This window comes from Lytechinus pictus, chromosome 2, assembly GCF_037042905.1.
Source record: "Lytechinus pictus isolate F3 Inbred chromosome 2, Lp3.0, whole genome shotgun sequence".
In the NCBI taxonomy this organism is placed as follows: domain Eukaryota; kingdom Metazoa; phylum Echinodermata; class Echinoidea; order Temnopleuroida; family Toxopneustidae; genus Lytechinus; species Lytechinus pictus.
In genome coordinates, this window is record NC_087246.1 from 51,547,902 (window position 1) to 51,568,385 (window position 20,484).

The 20,484-nt window shown below is 35.1% G+C and overlaps 2 protein-coding genes across 3 annotated transcripts in view; one reads left to right on the forward strand and one right to left on the reverse strand.

Moving 5' to 3' along the window:
* LOC129270838 (methyltransferase-like protein 17, mitochondrial) lies at window positions 1–16,852 on the forward strand. 2 transcript variants are annotated; one of them, XM_064095104.1, is made up of 12 exons: window positions 1–182; window positions 2,247–2,412; window positions 2,994–3,125; window positions 4,066–4,177; window positions 5,097–5,178; window positions 5,616–5,689; window positions 6,038–6,203; window positions 6,908–7,087; window positions 7,927–8,034; window positions 9,735–9,906; window positions 10,738–10,852; window positions 11,545–16,852. In XM_064095104.1, the coding sequence occupies exons 1-12, from the start codon at window positions 66–68 to the stop codon at window positions 11,633–11,635; spliced, it is 1,515 nt and encodes a 504-aa protein (XP_063951174.1). In that variant the 5' UTR covers window positions 1–65; the 3' UTR covers window positions 11,636–16,852. The 2 variants fall into 2 exon arrangements, with proteins under 2 accessions (XP_063951174.1, XP_063951173.1); XM_064095103.1 differs by having other exon boundaries at window positions 2–182; window positions 7,924–8,034.
* Window positions 15,875–20,484, reverse strand: part of LOC129254023 (uncharacterized) — a 19,888-nt gene continuing 15,278 nt past the window's right edge. Inside the window, exon 5 of the mRNA XM_064095105.1 lies at window positions 15,875–20,310. Within this exon, the coding sequence (XP_063951175.1) occupies window positions 20,129–20,310 (182 nt within the window). The 3' untranslated portion in view covers window positions 15,875–20,128. The remainder of the gene's footprint in view (window positions 20,311–20,484) is intronic.

The window sequence follows — 20,484 nt, forward strand, 5'->3', positions numbered from 1 at the left end:
AGTTGAAACGACAATTCCTATTGGACAGAGAATAACTTTGGTCCAATTACAGTCTTCGTATCATCATGCAATTCAAAATGGCAGCTCCCATGAGCTCAAAGTTCACCATGCTGACAACACCGAGATATCATTGCCTCCAGCATATCCTGGCTCTCAAGGAAAGGAGAATGGCATTGAAAAGGGTAAAATCAAGGATTGATCAAGATATAACTTACAGCTTTTTTCTTAGAACAAAAGTAACGATAGTCATGATAATTAAATAGACTAAATCTAAATTCTGATTCAAGTATTAGCTAGTCCCACATGTTGAATATGCTGATGTAGTATTAGTAACAGTTAACAAAGTTAGACTAACTTTAGTAATATTTATAAAAAAAACTTATCTTTTTCACTTGAGCCGCACGTACGAACAGCAAAAAATTATGAAAGATTAAAGAAGTTATTAGAATTTTAAGATTTTGATCTGTGACGTCATGATATATGCGAGGAGCTTCCTCATTATAAATTATAATGAGGAAGCTCCTCGCATATATTCATGACGTCACAGATCAAAATCTTAAAATTCATTATAATATAATGTATTTTACTTTTATTTTTTAGGCCCTACTTTTTTTAAGAAAATCAATCATGCATGATTCATGTCAATGAAATGCCATTTCTCAGAAAATTGAAGATAGTTTTCATTGTGCCTTCAGTATATCAATAGACAAATCTTTTCACAACACCCACTCCTAAAAGAAATAAAAGCATGAGTTGCCATGTCCATGAACCATAAAGAATTGAAATTTATGGATTTTATATTACACAACATTATGGGGCAGCTGCTCGTATATGACGTCACAAATAAAAAACTTTAAATTCTAATATAACTTTCTTAATCTTTGATGGATTTTCCTCACTGATATTTTAATTATTTTTTTCTGCTATTTTTACAAAAAACATTTCGTCAGGGTGGAACCTCCCCTTTAAATACACAGGTGCCCTATAAAAAAAAGTTGATGTGTTTGTCAGGAGTCATTGCACTTTCACAACATTCTATAAAATAAAGCCAAATTTGAAAGCAAATCTCCACAATCCCCTTTCCCATGCAGCAGCCATTGGATGGGTCATTTTGGGCCTTTTTTTATCTCACTTTCTTACATACTTTTCTGCTTTCTCCTTTTTAAGCTTGATTTTCTTATTGATATTATATCTTTAAACTTATTCTTTTTCTCTCTCCTTTTATGTGTTTATTTTCTCCTTTCTTTTCCTTTTTTACCTTTGTTCTTTCTTCTAAGTTTATTTCTTTGTCCCATTTGTTCTTCATTTTCAATCCTCTTTTTTTCTTTATTCATCATTATTTCAATTTACTGTTCTCCATTCCCTGAAAATTCCTCAGGTCTTTTTATTTTTCTTTCTTTATAATTTTTTCACAAAATTTTTGACTTTATATTTTTTCTGTTTTCATGCTGTCCTGTTAATGTGTGATATGGACTGATAAAAGTGAAAACTGTCAATTAGTCAGATAAAAAAAAATCAGTTCTCTTTATTTTTAGTTTAACAGTGAATGATAATTATTAGATCCCATACTAGGAGATACATAGTGATGTACTTTTTTATTAGCAGTCAGATTATTGACTGCAATTCAGTCATTGAAATAATATTTTTATTGGACTTGACTTGATGTAGGCCTGCACCATATGATATTTGTTTTTTACATCTCGAGAAAATTGTGAGAAAACAAGAAATTCACTTATCAAAGTTGGTTTAAAAAAAAGAAAAGATTGCAAATTTGCCAATCATCTTGCTTGAAGCAAGCTGTATTCAAGTTCACTCTGTTTGCATAGGCCATATATTAGTGAAGTAGCTATAAGGAGCTGAGTAAGTTTGTGTAGGCTACATGTTTGTTGATTATTTCTGATGTCTGTGTTTTAGGATGATGTTCAAAAGGATATACATGTAGATAGCCAGGAATGTATAGAAGAGTATGTTTGTAATAACACAAATTATAATCAATAAATACTAGCATTAAGATAATAGAATTAAGACATTTAGACATTCTTATATCTACTCTTTATTTTTCTTGGTTCCAGAGTTTAGCTAGGATCTTTATAAGGTGAAATCAACAGTCTCAGCAGGAAAACTAGCCAAGTTTATAACCTGAGTTATTGATTTTTGAAATAAACACATCTTACCCTTCAGTTCTTGTCCTCCACAAGCAAGTCTATAATTGTTTATGGTGTTTTTCCATTGACTTTATTATCCAGGTCCTTTCTACTTTCCATGAAGAGAAACATGAATCAAAAGAAAGCAGAACTAACTGGTCTTTGGATACAAAGGCTACAAGTCACCGACGTCATGCTGGGGTACGGCAAATGAAAACCATCAAGCTTCCTGATGTTCTCACAGACAATATTGCATCAGTCCTAGACGGTAAGTGCAAAATTATGGATGTTTCTTTAATATTCAGTCTTGCATCATGTTTAAAAAGAATGAATCCTGTTGTCAAGTAGTGACAGACATACAATTAGGTAATGAATGAGTTTATTTAGTAGCATAGTATACAATCAATAAAACCATATCATACCAAACCTCAAACATAAACCTAAGAAATTAACGTCATTTTATAGTTCCAGTTTCATCCCAGTTTTCTTGGGATCTCACTGCTTGTTCTACTGAGTTATCCTTATTATTCCCTGTGCTTGTGGTTCACCATTCAGACGAAGAGAGTTAAACATTTCCTTAATATTTCAATTCTCACTCGTCACCAGTGATACATGAAAAAGTGGTAAGCCCACGACCCTCTCCTGATAATGAATGTTGATGCATGATGAAATGCACAGATTGATTTACAGGCACTAGCTCTCCCATTTGACAAAAAATTAATATCTTGATTTATTTCTTCAAATTCACATGGAGAGAACTGGACTCATCTAAAATTGAGTTGATTATGAACTTAAAAACTAAACATTGAAAAGGACCAAATTAAGATTAAATCTCTGTGTTTCCTATAGGTCTGACTATTCGTAATCTTATTCCTGAAGCAACCAGATTGTCTAACTATTTGAGCAGTCGTAAGAGACCTGTAGAAGAGTCTGAATTAAGAGCAGCAGCTCGGCATTTCTCTGAGGAAATTGGACTAGAAGGCGAGTCATAGGGAGCATTTTCATGAAGTGTTCTATCATTGATTTTGACTGACAATGTTATTATAAACCAATCACATACAAGGATTTCAATAGCTTATAACATTTGTTATTGAAAAATAATAAGCCTGTTCACGGTTGTAAACTGTGCACGAGCAGAAAAAGGTCATTTGAGATAAACCATGAAGGTGGCTTTCAAATTCACTGACAAAGGCATTTGTGATTTGATGATTATTCATGTATTCCTTTCAAAATATTCATTTTATCACATCCAAGCTGAAGAGTAATAAATAGAGCCTTCATAATCACTGGTCTTTGACAGTAGCCTAAACAATAGTCAAATGTGCCAAAGGCAGACAATAAAACAGATTTCCAAACTTTATCCCTGATGTACTATTCTAGTCACCTGGTCTATACAATGCCTTTGTTCTTAGAATTTGAATACTCTACCGGTAAAGCTTACGCAACATCTACATTTAAAAATGATAGTGCTTATCCTAATGAAAAATCACAAAGGTCATTTGAGAAAAGTTGATCATGAGCTAACCGTGAACTGGCTTATTGACAAGATGCTTCATTAAGTGCTCTCACAACTGGGAGGTCGGGAGTTCATTAAAAGATGGTAGTTGCTGCTACCCTGTTTGGTGTTCAATGATTGAAGGGATATAGTAACGTTGATCTGGCACTGCACAATGGCTGCCGGGCCCACGATCAATTGGGCAAAAAATAATTTTCAGAGAATTTCTATTTCGAACAATAAAGTGGATTTTTAATTGTGGGACCTTGTATTGAATGTATCAAACTAATTTGACATCAGTATGAAATAACTTGGATCCATACTATTTAAGATTGATAGAGGATAATGCAAAGTGTCAAACTTGTAGATTCTAAACTCTCAATATTAATGTGTGGTTTTGTTTTGCTTTCTCTCCCCATAAACCAGATGTAGATGCTGGTGATGTCAACAGCCAGCTGTTTCCTCAAGAGGGAAAAAGAAAGATACAACATGTGATGAAAAACCTAAGAAGAAACCTCTATAAATGGCAGTCAATAGAGTAAGATTTATGCGGCCTTTTGAATGATGCAAGAAGGGAAATTCTTTTTAAAAATGATAACCCATATAATTTTTTTTTTCAATTTTGAGCTGTTCTTTCCTTATAATTAGCATTTTGGGAGATCCAATATTGATCATTTCCTTGTATATTTTTCATTAAACTTACTCTTAAATGCTTCAAGTTTGTTTTTCTATTTCTGGTAGAGGCTTAAGTTTGGGGTTCCTTTTCCTTTGGAATATTGAAGGGACATATTTACAACAGAGCTGCATCTTCCATACAGGAATCCTTTAAGTGTCTTATCACTTATTCTCACATTTATAACAGATAAAATATATGGTAATGCAGGGGAAAGTGCCTTTAAATCCCACTATCAAGGCACAATGTGTTAATCAGAGCAACTTTCCTGTATTCTTCATTGTAATTTTCTATTATGAATGTGAGGATTGGTGATAAAAGTATGCATGCAGGAAGGTGCATAGAAACTCTCTGACTTCTGGCTAATATAGATGACACAAGAGGTTTACATTATCACAGTGTGGTCTGTCCTGTTGGGTTGGAACGTAGAAAAATAGGGAATTAGTACCAAGTCTTGCTTGTATTTCCTTGGCTGAAAATGTATGAATTTTACAAGACTTCTTAAGATTCCTCCCATGACACTAGTTTGGGAACCATTTCCTTTTTTGTAAATTTTCTTTGCGATAAATCGCCTTCTTCTTTTGAACATCTTATTATTGGCAGGAGGAGTTCAGATTGTTATTCTCTCTCTATAGGAGCATATTATTTATGAAAAAAGGAATTTACTATCTTTTCAAGAATGAAATTGTGAAGGGGGTGGGGATGTCATATATCTTGTATTAGAGGACATGGTAATTGGAGTTAAATCACTGTTATTACTTCTCGTTCATTTCACCAATACTAGGTATGATGATGTGAAAAGCTTAGCATATATGCTTGCAAGGATGCCCCCTAACTATGCTGTATTGTCCAGAGTTCTAAACGAGGTACGTGGAATTCACCCCTATACATTATGCTTCATTTTAACCATTGTAGGAAATTTAATTTATCAAGAATGCATTAGCATATACAACTAATTGTGTCCCATTAATGAAATCTAAATTGAAGGCAAGGTATATAAACATGTTAAAACTGACTTCTAAAGAAGAGACAATATCATGTATTTCATTTATAAGTTTCCAATTACATTAAAAAAAATGACCCCTTTTATGCAGATGAATAGAAAACATCTTCAGTAACCAATTAGCATTTAACATACCTTGTGTGTTCTTTAATCCCAGATCACATTAGAACATACTTATGTATACAAGTACATGGATGTTATGTATTCATTTTGTTGTTGTTGGTGTTGATATTACAATTTATGTGTTTTATTTTCATTCTTGTTTGATCATAATTGTTATCATTTCTGATCCTGTGTCAGATCAAACGAGGTGATCCAGGGTATGTGCCTTCAAGCATCCTTGATTTTGGATCCGGGCTTGGTACTACAATATGGTAATTACATTCAAATATTTTAATATGAAATCAAATGTAATTCTTTACAATTTTTGGGGCTTCAAATATGCAAAAACGTAAATCTCTTCAAAAGAAGTATTGGCCAGTACAAAATGTACCAAGAAAAGCAAGTTTTGCACAAAAAATAACTTAAATAACTCCAATAATGTTACTGCTATACATATGACCCTATATTATCAGTTGTTTTGGTTAGTATTTATGTACTGGTTGGAAATTTATCGTTTCATGCTGTCAAGCTCTTAAATTTTCAAATATTTGTAAATGATATTACATACATTTCCATGTTTTTCTATTGTGTTTTTCCATTCTTAAATACCAATATTTCAGGGCAGCTCACAATACATGGGGAGAATCCGTCAAAGAATACTACCTGGTAGAGGTTTCCAAGGCGATGCATCAACTCTCAGAAAGGTTACTCCAGGTTTCAGCTGGCAAGGAGGAGCTCCTCATTTCCAATGTCTACTTCAGATACTTCATGCCAGTCTCTCTCAGGGTATGTATGATTTACATTTCTGGGCCCCATCTTACAAAGATTTGCGATTGATCTGTAGAGCATTTCATCAACATTTTTGTCCAACAAGATGTCAGATCTGACAATTTTCCTTGATTTGGATTGGCTGAGAAGCACTGTTCCTTTGGTAACTGTCAGATAAAACAGGACTTGTCGGATAAAACGTCTGACAAGTCTTTTCACAAAACGCTTCCCTGGTCAATCTCTACTGTATGGAAATCCATCAATCTCATAATTTTTCTACAGGAAATTTGCACAATGCCCTTGTAAGAGCACACCAAGTTTTTAAGAAATTAGTGAATGAACATATGAATATACATATCTAAAAAATATTTTGAACATACATGCATTTTAGATGTTGACGTTGCTGGCTTTCCATAGTTGTGATTGATGGGATCTATTGCAACTTTTTGTAAGATTGGGCCCTGGTCTGGACCTCTAGGTCCAATTTTGATAAAGACTTGTTATAATAACAAATGCACAATTTCTATAACCAATTTACTATCAGCCAATCAGATTGAATGATTTCAGTAGCTTTAAACAGTTATTGCAAATTGGTAACATAACAAGTTTTATGAAACAGATTACGCATGAGCATGCCTTGCTGGAGTGATGTATTTTATGACTCATCCTCATCCATTACCTCATACATTAGTGATATTTGTAACCTTAGATTTTTTTTCCAGGCACGATATAGTATGACAGTATCAGCCTACTCCCTACTTGAGCTACCTTCCTTCCAAGACAGAGTCAATACTGTACGATCATTATGGAAACTGACAGATGATTACTTGGTCTTGATAGAGAATGGAAGCTATGAAAGCTACTTGGCTCTTATGGAGGCAAGAGATGCTATTCTTATGATGGTAAGGAAAAAAGTTATTGGCCTGTATTCTCAAAAGAGGTTTCAATTGTACCATGGTACAAAACCATAGACTATGCAGATTTTTAAACATAATTACGCTTATTTCATCGCATACACAAAGTTAAATCCAATTAAATGCGTGCTTTCGGCAAAGTGCACTTAAAATGAAGTGCGTTTATGAAATAAATCTGCATAGTCCATGGTTTTGTACCATGGTACAATTGAAACCTCTTTTGAGAAAACGGGCAATTATGTTGGATTTTTAACTTGTAAACATATCAGTCATTATGATAAGAGAAAACTTGAAAGAACTTGTTGCTGAAGTAGGAAATAGCAGTACTCTCCTATTGAGTTAGGACTTACATTGATGAATTAGATTTCATTGAATTCTTCTTGTTCAATATTCAATTTGAGGAGAAATATTTCACATCATCCTAGCTTTATGTTCACATTATCTGACCAATGTAACTTACCAGCTGAAAAAATCTGTAAAAATTGGAGAAGCAGTATCCTGAGTTCCTGGATTATTAAGGAGTTTAACTCTTAAAAATTAAACTTGTTCAGGACGGTCTTGTATTAGTAGTAATATTCTGGTACTTATTTCATACTTTCAACAGATGCCATGATAACCAAGTAAAAATTTCAAAGAAAATCTTGATTTTCATCCGGAAATGAGGTTGTACATCCAGGATTTTTTTAGTCGAGAAACTGGATCATGAATGAAGATTTTAACCTTAATTATGTTTCCCACAATCCATTATATATCCCACTCTTCCTTTCTTTGGTCTTATTTTCTCCCACTCTTTTATTTCTTTCTATCATTTTCCTTTTCAAAAGAAGGACCAGGATCAGACGGAGGAAGATTCTAATACTGAAGAACCAGAGAATCAGTTTCATGACAGACTCAAACCTCAGATTGATCAAAGAGGTGGCTATGTATTCGCACCGGTAAGTTTTTCAGACCTATAACATTGCTAATGGGTCTTAAATCAATCCAAGGGTGTGGTGAAGACCATGACCTTGGATGTGCTACTGATTGGCTTCAATGCCACCTTTCTCTGTCCTTGGATGTTTCTGTGCCCTGTTTGATTTTTTCCCATTTAAACTATTGGTGATTATGCACAATACAAAATTGCCTTATGCTATAAAAAAATGAACTGAATTTAAAGTATGGGCTGAGAATGTATTATGTTACTTTGATTCATTTCAGTTCATGAGTAATACCAAAAAAAGGTAATCTGGGGTCCAATCTACAATTTGTAGAATGGATTCCTCATTTTCATTATCTTTTATCTTATGTCTATTTATTTATCTTTTGTTGCTTGATTAATCTTGCCTTATTGACTATATATTTCTTATTTCAGTTTTTGTCTCACCTGCATAGCAGAGTGAGACTATAGGCGCCGCTTTTCCGACGGCGACGGCGGCGGCGGCGGCGGCGGCGGCGACGGCGGCGTCAACACCAAATCTTAACCTGAGGTTAAGTTTTTGAAATGACAGCATAACTTAGAAAGTATATGGACCTAGTTCATGAAACTTGGCCATAAGGTTAATCAAGTATTACTGAACATCCTGCCTGAGTTTCATGTCACATGACCAAGGTCAAAGGTCATTTAGGGTCAATGAACTTAGACCATGTTGGGGGAATCAACATCAAAATCTTAACCTAAGGTTAAGTTTTTGAAATGTCATCATAACTTAGAAAATATATGGACCTAGTTCATGAAACTTATACATAAGGTTAATCAAGTATCACTGAACATCCTGCATGAGTTTCACGTCACATGACCAAGGTCAAAGGTCATTTAGGGTCAATGAACTTTGGCCGAATTGGGGGTATCTGTTGAATTACCATCATAACTTTGAAAGTTTATGGATCTGATTCATGAAACTTGGACATAATAGTAATCAAGTATTACTGAACATCCTGTGCAAGTTTCAGGTCACATGATCAAGGTCAAAGGTCATTTAGGGTCAATGAACTTTGGCCAAATTGGGGTATTTGTTGAATTACAGCCATAAATTTGTAAGTGTGTTTTGGTCTAGTTCATAAAACTTGGACATAATAGTAATCAAGTATCACTGAACATCCTGTGCGAGTTTCAGGTCACATGATCAAGGTCAAAGGTCATGTAAGGTCAAAGAACTTTGGCCACGTTGGGGGTATTTGTTGAATTGCCATCATATCTCTATAAGTGTATTGGTCTAGTTCATAAAACGTGGAAATAAGAGTAACCAAGTATCACTGAACATCTTGTGCGAGTTATAGTAGTTTTCAAAATCAGCACTGCTGCTATATTGAATCGCGTGATGCAGGTGAGACGGCCAGAGGCATTCCACTTGTTGCTGTTTGAAATAGGTAATGAGTCTATTAATTGTATACATGACTAATCTAGCCATTGGGCTGCGACTTATGAAGTTTGAATTGAAACAAAAATATACACTCTCCATGCACACACAATTAAGTAAAAACACAATGCATTACAGATTCTATGCTCGCATACATGATTACCGGTACTAGAAAAACCAAGGAAGTATCAAACACCAGATATGGATATATTAGACTTATTTTGTGAGCAGGCCTTCCTGTCTGGATCATAACCTGTGTGATTTTGAAATCTTTAGATATGTCTAATTTCTTGTGACAGTGTTCCCACGATGACCCCTGCCCTAGACTACAAGAAAGCAATGGTATACCATGTAACTTTGAACAAACCTATCAACCCTTGACTCAGTTTTCTGGGAAGAGATCAACTGCAGCCGACATTGAGAGGTTCACATACCTCATACTCAAGAAAGGGCCCAGAATCGACACACACGGTAAGTTATAACATTTACACTCAATCTTGATCGTAGGTCAACCTCAGCTGCCAAACTTTACGTAGAAGCAAGACATCAAAGGTGTTTATAAAACTCCTCTTTAATCGTCTGGTCCCCTTTTTTTTAGTCATGTAAAGTTACTTGTAAATTTGAAACCATTACATCAGGTTTCTCTCATGCAACTATGACTTTATGAATCGGTTGATTTTTTATGATGGTCATGTTATATATCACTGTTTCCCAGCTAAATCTCCGTCACATGCTTTTGAGCGTTGCAATGTACCCCTTTTTATCACAAAGATGTTTTTGTTATTCATTTTATGAAATTATGCAAAATTGATGCATATCTATTTCTATTTTCTTTATTATTTGCCTCAAATTTTGTGTATCACTGTCAAATCTGTTGCAAAAACTGGTGTATAGCATTTCAAACATAATGATAAACAAATTTTCTCAAAAATTAATGTTTTCTTTCGATACACAGTATACATGTATATTGCTTTGTTATATTTTATTCTTATACGTTTTAGTTAGTTTAGGGTTACATTAAACCTTTTGGTCCATATTCGTGTACAAGGTTACAGTTGTACCATGTAAACAAAACCATGGGTTATGCAGATTTCTTTTATTAACGCCTTTCCCTTTCAGCACCCTCTGCCAAAAGCAGGCATTCGATTTGATTTTTCTACGCGATGAAATAAGTGTTAATATGTACAACAATCTGTGTAGTCCATAGTATTGTACCATGCAACAATTGAAACCTCTTGTGAGAATATGGGTCTTTGTGCCTTCAGACCATCCTTTGAGTGTTTAATTGTAATTTCATTTCAGATTGGCCCAGAGTTGTCAAACCAGTCCTTAAGAAGTCTCGTCATGTAATATGCCGTCTCTGCTGCAACGATGGGAGTCTTGGGGAAGCTGTGTTCACAAAGTCTAAACACAGCAAGTGAGTGATATGAAGATCAGTCAAGTAATTAGAGAGAACAGAGAGACAGAGAAAAACAATAAGGCAGAAAGAGGGGGGGGGGGGTTAGAGAGGGTGAGGTACAAAGGAATATAGGGAGCGGAAGGAGAGATTTCTTCTGCAGATAAAACAGGGGTCTGTTTCCTAAAGCTATTGATGAAGTCATGCATGACTTTACGAAGAATTGAACATTGAGTGCCAGAATTCGAGCCAAGGATTTTCCCTGACATCTTAGGAAATTATGACCTTCTTGTATCTCTAATGATTCCTCATGATTGTGGCTAAATTGAGGTACGTTCTGAATAGGGTGTTTTAACTGTACACATGGTTATCATTTACAAATTTCAACTTCAACCTTTATTTAAGCATGCCTTATTCCAGTTATTCTTTAAGAGGTGGCAATCTTTATGAACTGCTCCTTTGAAAGAACCTCCCCGGAAAGCTAGTGGGATATAGTGTTTCATTTCAACATAAATATTTCAACACATTGAACACTTTTGGCTGTCAATTATGCAAGCATTTCTTGGATACTATAAAGCATAAATATTGATTTTAGGGGGGTGAAAAAGAATCATGTAAAAGCTAAGTTTTATGTTTTCAGTGAACAGATGTTGCTTGTATTTCCAGTTTTATCAATATCTTGTTATTTCGTCTCATATCTGTTCCTTGATCAGAGACATGTATCTTTGTGCCAGATACACCAACTGGGGAGATTTGCTACCGGCTGCACAGAGTGAGATCACTGATACAGATACAGACAGTTGATGACTTCTCTCAAGCATGTATTTGGACAAGGATGGATGACCTTCTTGAGCATGAAGATCGTGAAAGTCTCAAGACAGTATGGTTGGACAATGTTAAGGCTACCCTGCATTGGGACTGACCTCGTAACTCAGAGCTGCCAAGTAGTACTGATTTTCAGTATTTAGCACTGAAAAGTGAGAAGAATACTGATAGTTTCATATAAAATACTGATCTCTAAAGTTTCAGCTTTATGTGTTGTCCTATGGTATTTTTTTTTAAATACTGATTTCCTCACCGAAATACTGATTTTCAGCTCTAAAAATACTGAAATTTTCCTTTTTCAGGTTGGCAGCTTTGATAACTGTTCTCAGGTAATTCTACGTGTTTGCCAAATTCACGGCATTCACGGCTAAGCCCTAAGTGATGATGATGATGATGATCCACAGCATTTATATTGCGCCATATATCTGTTAAAAACATTCATAGGCGCAGGCTCATCCAATAAGTTAATCACTACACATCTGCCAAAATAAGTGAGTTTTGAGAGACGGTTTAAAGAGTTCTATGCTGTCAATTTCACGAAGTGAAGAAGGGAGGGAGTTCCAAAGGCGTGGAGCAATAGAAGAAAAGGCACGGTCTCCAAATCCCCTTAGGTGTGTGATGGGTACATGAAGAGTGACACCAGTAGCAGAATAGCGCAAGCCAGGACGTACACGGCGTTGTTCTATAAGGGAGGTCACGTATCCTGGAGCTAAACCATGCACAGCCTTGAAAGTAAGAAGGAGGATTTTGAATTAGAAGTGCTTTTTGAAATCGTGCTGCAACATAGATCCAAGCAAGATTTTCATGATGCAGAACAAGGAGAACTTGTCTTAAGGGAAGAGAAGATTCTTTGTCATACATGGCCAGGGGGGTGTTTCACAAAGATTTAAGTATGACTTAGAGTCACACTTAAATGCCGACGTGTAAGTGATATGTAACGCGCAGTCTGATTGATTAATACACAGTAGTGCGCGTCCTCTTGGCACGATCTGACCAATGCGGTCGTGCCTTTTATACTGCACCCAACTGGGCATTTAAGAGCGACTCTAAGTCATACTTAAATCTTTGTGAAACACCCCCCTCCCAGGTTGTGAAAGCTCCCTATTATGACAAGTATCCTGCAGTAACAAGGGAACTAACCAAGTTGGTGTGGTACACTTGTCATGCCTGTGTTTTTGTATCGCAAGAAGACGAAGAAGATTGGACGATAGCTATCGATTTACTAAGACCAAGAATATGACCCATTTCTCCTAGCTTACAAAAGTCATATTAAAGCATAGGAACATTTGATATGTGGGGGTGTCGTGGTCTAGTGGTAACGACTCTCGTCTTTCAATCAGAGGGACGTAGGTTTGAATCCCAGCCATGGCGTGTTTTCATTCAACAAGAAATCTACCCCCATTGTGCTGCACTCAACCCAGGTGAGTGGGTACCTGGCAGAACTAATTTCTTGAATGCACGGAGTACTGAGAGGCAGCTCGAGCTAATGGCGGGGTAATAATAACAATGTGCCTCAGAAAAGATAATTTCTAGATAGATGGCGCTATATAAATGCCTGTTATTATTATTATTGTATTAGTCAATCATCAACATCAGTTTCTGATGTGCAGCTCCTATTGAAGAGAGTGCAGATTAACTATGAGAAATTATTTGCTGCAAAGAGAATTTTTCTTTTCTGGAACTGCTTCTTAATTTTAGTGAAGAAAAACCCAGGATTATCATCAATTCACAATTTTAATTTGCAATTGAGTCATCAGAAAATCACTGTGGTTCCTCGTGCAAAATGCACTCTTAAGATAGATTCCTTGGCCCCTGGAGGGTTTTCACAAAACAATTTACTATTATTCTCCTAGTATTGAGGTGTAAACAGGGATTGCTTATGTTTGTCCTTCAATAGAAATATAACATACGGCGAAGGTAAATTATCCCCCATATCTAATAGCCCTCATAAGTTGTTTTAGGGTCCAATGCATCATTTAATGTCATTTTATGATGAAGATAGGAATTTAGAATATAAAAGAAAATATTATACTGTCTTTTTTTCCTTTCTGTTACTGTTGCAGTATCCAGTGTATATTAAAAAATGTATCAAATCAGAGAAGATTTGTTTCTTGATTAATTTGTGACTCACCCCTTTTTCATGTTGATCTTATTCAGCCTTCCCAGTTCTAGATCTATATCAAAGGGTGCCTACCCACTACTTATACCCCCGCTCTATGCTTACCATGGCAACACAGTTTCCAACACACTTGGAAAATGAATCTTGCCTGTCTTCCAATATGAATGTTTATGCAAAATTTCAAGAGCAATGGTAACAAAACTGGGGAAGTAGTTTTCCTGGGTTTTCAAAACCTTTTGGGCAATAACATGCTGTTACCAAGGCAACAAATTTTGAAACACATTTGGAAAAGCGAATTGCATGGTTTTACCTGAAGACCAATGTTGGGGTAAACTTTCATGAGCACTGACCAAAAACTGGGGAAGGAATTTGATCCACAATGAGTTTTCCTGGGGTTTTTGCCATGTGTTTACCATGGCAACACAATTTCTGACAAATGTGACTTGCACATCTTTAGCTCAAGACCTATGTGTTTTGTAAATTTCATGAGAATTGGACATAAACTGATAAAGTAGTTTGATTTCTGATACATGCAAAAAATATGTCTTGCACATCTTTACCTCAAGACCAATGTGTGAGCCAAATTTCATCAGAATTGGTTGAAAGCTGTTGTAGTTTGAACTACAAGATTTTTATCTAATTTGTTGTTACCATGGTAACACAATTTCTGACACACACAAAAAAGTGTCTCGCACATCTGTACCTCAAAACTAATGTGTGAGCCAAATTTAATGAGAATTGGTTGAAAACTGATGAAGTAGTTCGAACCGCAAGATTTTTACCCAATTTTTTACATTTAATATTGTTACCATGGTAACACAATTTCCAACACACACAAAAAAATATGTCTTGCATATCTTTACTCCGATACCAATCTGTGTTTGAAATTTCATGACAATTGGTTGAAAATTGAGGAAGTAGTTCGATGAACAAGTTTTGGAACGGACCGACCAACTGTATGCCGATTCATATATATATGCCCCCTACAAACTTCATTACAAACAACTATCAGTTGCTCCAAGAATGTTCTATTTTTCAATTCTCATGGTTTGACTTGCATGAGGGCCACCCAGCGATGATTTTTCTAAAAGAAAGAATTACTTGGTGGCTTGATGCATTTCATAAAGAATTTATCCTATAACAAACATTATCAAGAATGTGCAAGTTTATTAGTAGCGCTCAGATCTAATTTATATGCACATGAATCTATTTGACTTTTAGCAATTCAATTAATAACAAAAGGATATGTATTTTTGTGCAGATGGCTTCTCATTTAGATTTATATTAATGATATGGATACAGCTCTCTAACTACAGTAGAGTGTTGAATAATTGTCTTACTCCAGAATGAGAAAAACATTGTGTTAACATCCAAGTTGAATAATTTTCTATGGTCCCAAAAGATTTCGATCTAAAGGTCAAGTCCACCCCAGAAAATTGTTGATTTGAATAGAGAAAATAAATAAAAAGCATGTTGAAAATTTCATCAAAATCGCATGTAAAATAAGAAAGTTATGACATTTTAAAGTTTCACTTATTTTCCACATAAAAGTTATATGCCCAACTCGGTGATATGCAAGTGAGAGTCGATGATGTCCCTCACTATTTCTTCTACTTTTTATGGTTTGAATTATACAATATTTCAATTTTTACAGATTTGACAATTAGGAGCAACTTGTCTGAACCATGAAATAAAGCATTGGAAGGAATAAAAGTTTATTTCACAGGACAATGAGAAAATTAGGGATATCTTGTATTTCATGTAATAAAATACAAGAGAAATAGTGAGAGGATTAAGTCTCACCTCATTTGCATACCGACCAGGATGTGCAAAAAACTGTTTTGTGAAATTAAGCGAAATTTCAAAATATCATAACTTTCTTTTTTTACATCCGATTCTGATGAGATTTTCAGCGTTATACTTGTGGGATTTTTGTCTTTTTATTCCAATCAACTTTTTGTTGGGTTGGAGTTGTCCTTCAAAGTCACTTGTACTTGATGCATTTTTACTATTCTAGTTTTGCTAATAACCCCCCCCCCCACACACACACACACACACACACACAAGAGATCAAGAACAACCAAGGGAGATACACAATCTTGATGTTCTATGAACATGAAACATTTATTTGCATTTTGTAACAGATATGGTTACCATAGCTAGTTACATCAAGTGCTTACGCGACCACTGTACATGATACTTTTTACATAATTTATGTAAATATTGATACAATCGAATCATTCATTAAATTCTCATCAAATTTTTTTTCTCTATATCAAAAATACTTTTCATAAAGCCTCAATCTTGTCTCTCCAAATTCTCAAGCAAGACACTTGTGGCAAACACATTGTCGTGGTGTGGTGATATTGACTTTGCAGAAATTGGGCTTCATTTTCATGTTATCATACCATACATAAAGGGCAGTCTTAAGTCTCTTAGGCAAGTGGCATATTCTCCATAGAAGATAGGAAACATACTTTGTGTTTTGGCCATAACAAATGGGGGGGGGGGGAAGAAAAGAGGGATGAATGTGCTCTAGTCTTTCTCAAAGAACTAGAGTGACAAATTTCCTATGGAATAAAAAAAAAAAAAAGGTTAGATAATTTCAGCAGAATGTCATCAATAATCTAAATTTACACAAGACATTTGGAAAATCCCCACCCTTTATACAATACTGTATAATAAATTTGGAAATGTAATGGATACCAAGATTATCTAAGAGCCCGATGATATAAAATACATCACATAAGGAGATTAGAGCCCATTGTGACCTAATTCAATTTCTGCATTAATCATTCCTTCTCTTTGTGTTCAAGAGTTGTAACGTGAAAGTAACCACTGTGAGTTTGATGAATTACTTGAGAAAATATTACCTTTCCATACATATCCAGTATTTGAATGACCAAGTGTTGTTCCTGGGTGACGTATTCTGAAAAACCAGGTGCAATCTTTGATGTTAATAAGCCAATCGTGTGAAAGAATACATCCAATTATTTGATTCAACCAAATGTAATGAATGATACATATATGAATGCAGCAATGATATAATAAATCAATGAATTTGACAAATCTTTGAATCTTAACTGCCTGTGTCTTATGATTTTGGGAGATCTCTCCTATTTAACCCCCCTTTGTTTTTACTTGGGGGAAAATGAGGCTAAACTCAGACTCAAGACCAGTCAATACTGAAAACATGCCAAAAGTATACATCTACTTCTAGAATAGTATTTCTGTGACTAATGCTCCCTTTAATTCCAAACAGGCATATATATGCTATCCATAATACATTGTGAAGATATTCAGATAATATCAAGCAGATTGGCATTTTAACTTCCTGGGGGGTGTTTCACAAAGATTTAAGTATGACTTAGAGTTGCACTTAAATACCAAGTTGCGTATGGTATGAAAGGCTTGATCGCATTGGTCAGATCGTGTCATGAGGACAAGCACTACTGCGTGCCTATCAATAAGATGCGCGTTCCATATCATGTACGCGTAGGCATTTAAGTGCGACTTAAGTCATACTTAAATCTTTGTGAAACACCCCCCTGGTTTTCCGAACACAGTACTTTGTGAATAAATTGAAGAAAACACAAACAATCTGGGTACTGTATATGCTAGCATTCTATAAAGAAAAAAATGTCAAAAAAATATGATGAATCATAAAAATGAAGAAAAAACCTAAATATCATTGACCATTAAAATAATATGCCCCTAATGAGATAAAGAGAAATATAGTTCCTACAAGAGTATCTTACTTTACCAATAATTTGAACTTGACTATTAAAGTGTAAGCAATATCAGATAATAATGCACAAAAATATGAATAAAACGTAAAACACTAATCTACAATGAAGATCATACGAAATAATATATGCATCGGTAGCATTTTTATACCGTACCATACCAATAAAACAATGATTAAGATACTAAAATCTAACTTATAATCATAATATGAAATATCACCTTAAAAATATGAATAAAAAAAGTAAACTTCATAACACATTAAAAACAATCACTGTACTAATCCGAAATAAAATGTAAGAAAACGGGATGACAAAAGTAGCCTAAATTACTAAACATAACTAAAACAAGAGATAAAGCATGTGATCAAACTCCTATTATCAATGTTATAGTGTGTGAGTACATAAGCAAATACATAAAGCCATCCATTCGAGACATTCATCTTCTGAGTATTCTTATCACTTACAACAACAGATAAAATAAAACAAAAGCATGAACTACATAGCTTAAATAAAAATGATACAGTCCCAATAACTGGTCTAACTGACCTAAAAGCAATGTCAAAGAGTGTTTTGAAGCCATAAATTGCATGAGCAGTAATAAACGTGACAGGACAATAAAGTAGTTGATATGCTCCCTGTCTGATAAAATGAGCATGCAAGAAAGAAAAAAAATTATGAAAAAAAAATTCATAACAAACTCCATTTTACCCCCAATCCAACCAAATCAAAGTGAAGCTGTATGTCAAACTATCATGTTGTCACGTCTCTAGGAGTGCTAAATAGTATCTATCCAGCACATGTTAATCTACAAAACAAATTATCATCAATACTTGATTGAAATGTACCATAAATGTTGTTCTGTCTTGGACAAATGTAAATATTCTATCAGGGAATATACTTCTGAAATTAATATTTGAATGTAAGTGACTGTTAAATGGTGCTAAGCCAATGATGGGAATCAATTAGCTTTTTAAAAATATTGTTGAATGAGATTTCCAGTCACATTTTAACTCTTGAGGAAAATGATTACTTCTGCAGTTGGTGATAATTTATAGGAAGCAATTTGATTACAAAAATGATAATCATTCCAACAACAAAAAATGGTACAGTACAAGTTCCAATTCTATTAATGGCACCCCTACGAAAGACACAAGAATGTGAAATGTGCAACCTGAAATGTGGAACAGACGTAAATACCATTACTTTTATACCTCACGATCGTTTGCACCATTAATGACATGACAAAAGCTGCAGCGGAACATATCTACAAGTCTTTGTAGCACACTATTTTACCAATGAATGCAAGATATAATTTCTACTTTCAAGACATCTACTATTGAAAAGGAAGTGCAATAATCCTGCATTATAAAACTAATCAATTGTCAGAAATAGTAAACTAAGCAATCAACACTTTGGCATCAATCTAAATGAAATTCAATGTAATACTTGAGTTGATATTCCGAAATTACAATACATATCCAAAATTACATATGCTGTTTTTACTTTTTGCATTAGAAACTAGAAGAAATATGCTTTGCTAGTTACAATCACTCTTTCCATAGGGATAGGGTATTGCGGTTCCATCCATGACATTTGCTCCAACGACAAATGCTCCGCTCTAATTTCCACGCACTAATCCAATGACCAACTTCAACCCTGGGTATAACAATATACCTCACCCTGAACCTAACATAACACCCTATTGCAACCCTAACCCTACATCTTAGACAAAAAATAAGCCCGGAGCAAATGTCGTGTCACCGGCAATGCTGCAGTCACACTTATGGAACCAACCAATGACGTGCCACTTAAAATAGGATAATAGGTTTGATAGGTCTGGGCCCCGTCTTACAAAGAGTTACGATTGATCCAATCAACCACATCTATGGAAAGCCAGCAACGTCAACATCGAAAATTCACGTTTGTTCAAAACATTTTCTAGATATGATGTCTCTTCATACATTCATAGTTTTCTTGAAAATTCAGTGTGTTTCTTTTTGTTTACAAAGGACATTGTGCAAATTTCCTGAAGAAAAAATTATGACGTTGATGGATTTCCATATACATGTACTTGAGGTTGATCGGATCAATCGTAACTATTTGTAAGACGGGGCCCTGGAGTCAGTTTTGTTAATGTGACTGCAGCACAAACACTCAGACAGTATCTTTGGAGTTTAATGAAAAGCAAACTTAAATTTAAGTTTGTCATATTAGGTCCGTAGTACCGTTTCTAGGAAACATCCAAGTTTCGAAAATCAACATAGAAAGATAGATCAACTATAGGAGAACTGGTTACACATTGCGTTAAATGTCCAAACACCCAAACTCTAGCTGCAATACATTGAAATTTTCAAATAATTTGGTCACTTCCAACAAAATGACCACCAAGAATCGGGGGGTCTGTGAGACTGCGGTCTTACCACAGAGTCAAGGTCAGTCCTCCATCGCACTCCATCGCAGTAGTCCATCCAGGACGTACGGAGATAAACAGCCTGCTGTTAAGCTCTGCATTGATCGCATCTCCAACTTCACTCATTTCAGAGTCTATTTTTAAAGTCACATGACTTGCCATTGTCACCTGACATCACAGTCACCCGACATTCCACCCTACATCATAGATGAAGACTGCGTTTGCATGGCTTCTTGCTGCGCTTCTGATGTCTTGGGTTGTTCTACACTGCCACCCATGTCGTAGATCTGCGTTTGATGTATGGCGGAGGCATGCTTCATCAATTCCCAAGGGGTGATGGCTTCATGCTGGCAGAATACACATACCCAACTTCCAGGTTCTGAAAATGAAAAAAAAATTATCTTCTGAAATTTAACTGAGTGTGATATAACCCTTCAGACCTCCAGTTGTCACACAGACAACATTGTGTCACAAAATGATACAAGAACGGCATATCATTGTTATCATGATAAGGTATATTTTAACCCCCATCCCCTATCATGAGATAGTACCA

Excerpts from the sequence above, each read along its gene's own strand:
- LOC129270838 (XM_064095103.1), top strand. The coding sequence starts at position 66 with ATGCAATTCAAAATGGCAGCTCCCATGAGCTCAAAGTTCACCATGCTG. Across the intron at positions 4,178-5,096 it reads TATAAATGGCAGTCAATAGA|GTATGATGATGTGAAAAGCT; the intron begins GTAAGATTTATG and ends CACCAATACTAG. Across the intron at positions 9,907-10,737 it reads GCCCAGAATCGACACACACG|ATTGGCCCAGAGTTGTCAAA; the intron begins GTAAGTTATAAC and ends ATTTCATTTCAG.